Raw genomic sequence first — 5,000 nt, forward strand, 5'->3', positions numbered from 1 at the left:
TGTCTCTCTGTATTAACCTGTCTCTCTCTCTCTCTCTGTATTAACCTGTCTCTCTGTATTAACCTGTCTCTCTGTATTAACCTGTCTGTCTCTCTCTCTGTATTAACCTGTCTGTCTGTCTCACTACCTGTCTCTCTCTCTGTATTAACCTGTCTGTCTCACTACCTGTCTCTCTCTCAGGTTGGGAATGTGACGGAGCGGAGTGACGGCTCCATGGCTTCCTCCATAACCCTAACCCTCTCTCTCTGTCTCTCTGTATTAACCTGTCTCTCTCTCTCTCTCTGTATTAACCTGTCTCTCTGTATTAACCTGTCTGTCTCTCTCTCTCTCTCTGTCTGTCTCTCTCTCTCTCTCTCTCTGTCTGTCTGTCTCTCTCTCTCTCTCTCTCTCTCTCTCTCTCTCTCTCTGTCTGTCTGTCTGTCTGTCTGTCTGTCTCTCTCTCTCTCTCTCTCTCTCTCTCTCTCTCTCTCTCTCTCTCTCTCTCTCTCTGTCTGTCTGTCTCTCTCTCTCTCTCTCTCTCTCTCTCTCTCTCTCTCTCTCTGTCTGTCTGTCTGTCTGTCTGTCTGTCTCTCTCTCTCTCTCTCTCTCTCTCTCTGTCTGTCTGTATTAACCTGTCTCTCTCTCTGTATTAACCTGTCTGTCTGTATTAACCTGTCTCTCTCTCTGTATTAACCTGTCTGTCTGTATTAACCTCTCTCTCTCTCAGGTTGGGAATGTGACGGAGCGGAGCGAGTGACGGCTCCATGGCTTCCTCCATAACCCTAACCCTCTCCCTCTCTCTCTCTCTCTCCCTCTCTCCCGTGCTTTCTCTCTCTCTCTCTGTATTAACCTGTCTCTCTCTCTGTCTCTCCGTCTCTCCCTCTGTATTAACCTGTCTGTCTCACTACCTGTCTCTCTCTCTCTGTATTAACCTGTCTCTCTCTCTGTATTAACCCTATGTCTCTCTCTCTCTCAGCCCTGTAATGTAAAGTGATGCTCTGTCTCTCTCTCTGTCTCTCTGTATTAACCTGTCTGTCTCTCTCTGTCTGTCTCTCCCTCTCCATGCCTGTCTGTTAACCTGTCTCTCTCTCTCTCAGGTTGGGAATGTGACGGAGCGCAGTGACGGCTCCATGGCTTCCTCCTTCCTCGACTCTGACGAGCTGGAGCGATCAGGCATCGACCTGGGGACGACCGGCAGGCTGCAGCTAATGGCTAGGCTAGCAGAGGGTAAGCTACATGCTATAACCAAGCTACATGCTATAACCATTCACCTAACCCTGGGGACTACCGGCAGGCTGCAGCTAATGGCTAGGCTAGCAGAGGGTAAGCTACATGCTATAACCAAGCTACATGCTATAACCATTCACCTAACCCTGGGGACGACCGGCAGACTGCAGCTAATGGCTAGGCTAGCAGAGGGTAAGCTACATGCTATAACCAAGCTACATGCTATAACCCCTAACCCTGGGGACGACCGGCAGGCTGCAGCTAATGGCTAGGCTAGCAGAGGGTAAGCTACATGCTATAACCAAGCTACATGCTATAACCATTCACCTAACCCTGGGGACGACCGGCAGACTGCAGCTAATGGCTAGGCTAGCAGAGGGTAAGCTACATGCTATAACCAAGCTACATGCTATAACCCCTAACCCTGGGGACGACCGGCAGGCTGCAGCTAATGGCTAGGCTAGCAGAGGGTAAGCTACATGCTATAACCAAGCTACATGCTATAACCATTCACCTAACCCTGGTGACTGAGTGACTGTGCAATGGAGTGAGAGAGATAGGCAGAAAGACTTGCCGAAATTATTCACTATTGTTAAATGTCATTCACACACCCAGTTTTTTTTCCACTAGTGCCTCCAATGTCCAGCTGGGTGAAATTAGTATCCAGCAGAGCTCCTGACCCTCCTAGGGGGGTCCGGGGGTATGCCCCCCCGGGAGATTTTTTTTTACCTTTTTAAAGTGAAATGCATGAATCTGGTAGCCTGGAAATCCAGACCCTGATATCTTGAACGATAGAGGGTCTGGCGACGATCAATAGTCATTTCCAACTCAAGGGGTGGCTCCTACTCGTGCAATTCAAATGCCACTGCACGCAGTTGGATAGCACTACAACCAATCAGAGCGATGCACAAGGCGACGTAAGCCCCGTTCGTTTAGCGAACAGCTGTTAACTGTTAAATTAAACGTTTGCCGTTGTCGGTCGGCAAAATAGAACATTCCACTTTCTTGCTAATGAAAGATTTGAGTGCCGTCTTCCAAATCGTTAAGGGTCGAGGCCAAAGCAGTCTCAAACTCACACAACATATCCGCAGCCATCTTTGATGTTTACTATCGCGGCTTTGACGTCGCATGCACGTCACTGTCGTCATCCGGTTACGTCCTCCCCAGAGTACCATATAAGGGGCTCTGGCGCGCCCATATTAGATAGAACCAATTGAAACGTGAGCCCAGATTTCTGGTCTTCTTGATAAAGCTTCAACGGAGCGTGTCCAGACCAACACGCGCAGCAAATTTAATTTGCCAGCGCCTAGTGGCAGGTCTGGGAATGCCAGGCTATGAATCTGGTGCACTTTGAGAGGGAAGTTAAGAGGCTAAATATAAGGAATGATGTGTGAACAAATAATTTGGAGACACTGGGTCAGTTGAATTGGAAGCTATTGAAGAAGGACACATGGATTTTCCATAAAAATATTCATTTAAAATAAAATATTATGGAGGGTCCTCTGGGTTGGGCTTGGAGCTCTTTTTCTTTTACGGGACATATTTCTCTGTAATATAGTGAATGCATTTAAATGCAGTGAGAGGAACGAAGCAGAAGAACTCTGTTGTCCAGCTATCTTTTTTTCCACAGACGAGGCTGAAATAGGCTATAGACTATACACAGTGCATGGGCAACTGAGGCAGCCCCATTTCCAATTGTTTTTAAATAAACTCAATGGATGTGAACGTGACGTGATCAGTTAACCTCGGATTACCTCCCATATGATCTGATTAAATTATTAAACTATTAACTATCTAGACCAAAACATTGTATTGCTTTTATTGTATGATAACTTACATTTGCTTAATATGATGTTAATATAAAAAAAATATTTATATATATACACTCAACAAAAATATAAACGCAACACTTTTGTTTTTGCTCCCATTTTTCATGAGATGGACTTAAAGATCTAAAATTCATTCCAGATACACAATTGTACCATTTCTCTCAAACATTGTTCACAAATCTGTCTAAATGTGTGATAGTGAGCACTTCTGCTTTGCTGAGATAATCCATCCCACCTCACAGGTGTGCCACATCAAGATGCTGATCTGACATCATGATTAGTGCACAGGTGTACCTTAGACTGTCCACAATAAAAGGCCACCCTGAAATGTGCATTTTTGTCTCAGCAAAATGCCACAGATGCCACAAGCATTGAGGGAGCGTGCAATTGGCATGCTGACAGCCGGAATGTCAACCAGATCTGTTGCTCGTGCATTGAATGTTCATTTCTCCACCATAATGTGTGTGTGTGTGTGTGTGTGTGTGTGTGTGTGTGTGTGTGTGTGTGTGTGTGTGTGTGTGTGTGTGTGTGTGTGTGTGTGTGTGTGTGTGTGTGTTTTAGGCACGGGGCTGCAGATGCCCCCTGCCGCCCAGCAGGCCCTGCAGATGAGCGGCGCCATGCAGATGTCTGGAGCCATGAGCCAGATGAGCCAAATCACTCAGATGAGTCAGATGAACCAGATGAACCAGGTGTGTGTGTGTGTGTCTGTGTGTGTGTGTGTGTGTGTCTGTGTGTGTGGGGGGGTCTCATACCCCTTTCAAACCGCCGCAAAATGGGAGCTAGTTCGGAGCTAGAGACAGTGTTTTGGTTTCACACTGCACCGATAGCGGGAGGAAGAGAAAGCTTTACTTTATAACTTAGTTCAGTTATCACTGGATTTAGACTGACTCTCTGTCTCAGCTGTTTAACATGGAGATGAAACTAAACTAAACTATCGCCTAAGTAATGTGTTGTGATGTTCGTCAGTAGCCTACAGTAGGTCTAGATTCTGCGCTCCGAACGCCACCAACTGTTCTGTAATACACTATCACCGATCACGTGAATACACAGCAGGCTTTTTTTTTTTTTTTTTTTTTTTATTGACGTGATTTTCGGCAAACCACACAACATTTGGGTCACGTGGTCTTAAAAAATCAACAAAACCCACCTCATGGGGGCGCCCTTAGCTCAGTTGGTAGGGCGTCCCCCCCCATGGGCCCTTAGCTCAGTTGGTAGGGCGTCCCCCCCCATGGGCCCTTAGCTCAGTTGGTAGGGCGTCCCCCCCCATGGGCCCTTAGCTCAGTTGGTAGGGCGTCCCCCCCCCCCCATGGGCCCTTAGCTCAGTTGGTAGGGCGTCCCCCCCCATGGGCCCTTATCTCAGTTGGTAGGGCGTCCCCCCCCCATGGGCCCTTAGCTCAGTTGGTAGGGCGTCCCCCCCATGGGCCCTTAGCTCAGTTGGTAGGGCGTCCCCCCCATGGGCCCTTAGCTCAGTTGGTAGGGCGTCCCCCCCATGGGCCTCGGCCAGCAGCAGACCCGGGTTCGATTCCAGCCCGCGGTCGTTCTCTGCATGTCACTCCCCTCTCTGCCCCATTTCACCTCTGTCTCTACACTATCAATAAAGCATAAAAATGCAACAAAAAAAAAACTTAAAAAAAACAACAACAACACCTCATGTGTATGTGAACCAATGACATTGCATTCTGTGCTGCAGAATGAAAACAACAATGCTCCGTCACGCAGCATATCAATGGGTTAATGTGGTTTCATGTCCTCATGTATAATATATAATCTATTATCTCATCTACTGTATTATCTGCTCAGATGAACCAGATGACTCAGATGAATCAGATGAATCAGATGACTCAGATGAACCAGATGAGTGGAGCGATTGCTATTGGAGCCATGGCTGCTGTGTCAGGTACACACCACTCACCCCTCTCGCTCTCTCTCTCTCTCTCTCTCTCTCCGTCTGTCTGTCTGTCTGTC

At 47.5% G+C, this 5,000-nt stretch overlaps 1 protein-coding gene across 3 annotated transcripts in view; it reads left to right on the forward strand.

The window, feature by feature from the left end:
* Positions 1-921: 921 nt before the first annotated feature.
* The window catches only part of LOC307270932 (RNA-binding protein 39-like), an 8,085-nt gene continuing 4,006 nt past the window's right edge, over positions 922-5,000 (forward strand). Inside the window, exons 1-3 of one of the 3 annotated variants that reach the window (XM_080054822.1) lie at positions 922-1,206; positions 3,597-3,724; positions 4,845-4,932. In XM_080054822.1, the coding sequence (XP_079910948.1) occupies positions 1,110-1,206; positions 3,597-3,724; positions 4,845-4,932 (313 nt within the window). In that variant the 5' untranslated portion in view covers positions 922-1,109. Of the gene's footprint in view, positions 1,207-1,409; positions 1,677-3,596; positions 3,725-4,835; positions 4,933-5,000 lie in introns of those variants that run through there. The other 2 variants (XM_080054821.1, XM_080054823.1) reach the window with 2 other exon arrangements.

Source organism: Ammodytes marinus, assembly GCF_949987685.1.
Source record: "Ammodytes marinus genome assembly, contig: scaffold_219, whole genome shotgun sequence".
Lineage (NCBI taxonomy): Eukaryota > Metazoa > Chordata > Actinopteri > Uranoscopiformes > Ammodytidae > Ammodytes > Ammodytes marinus.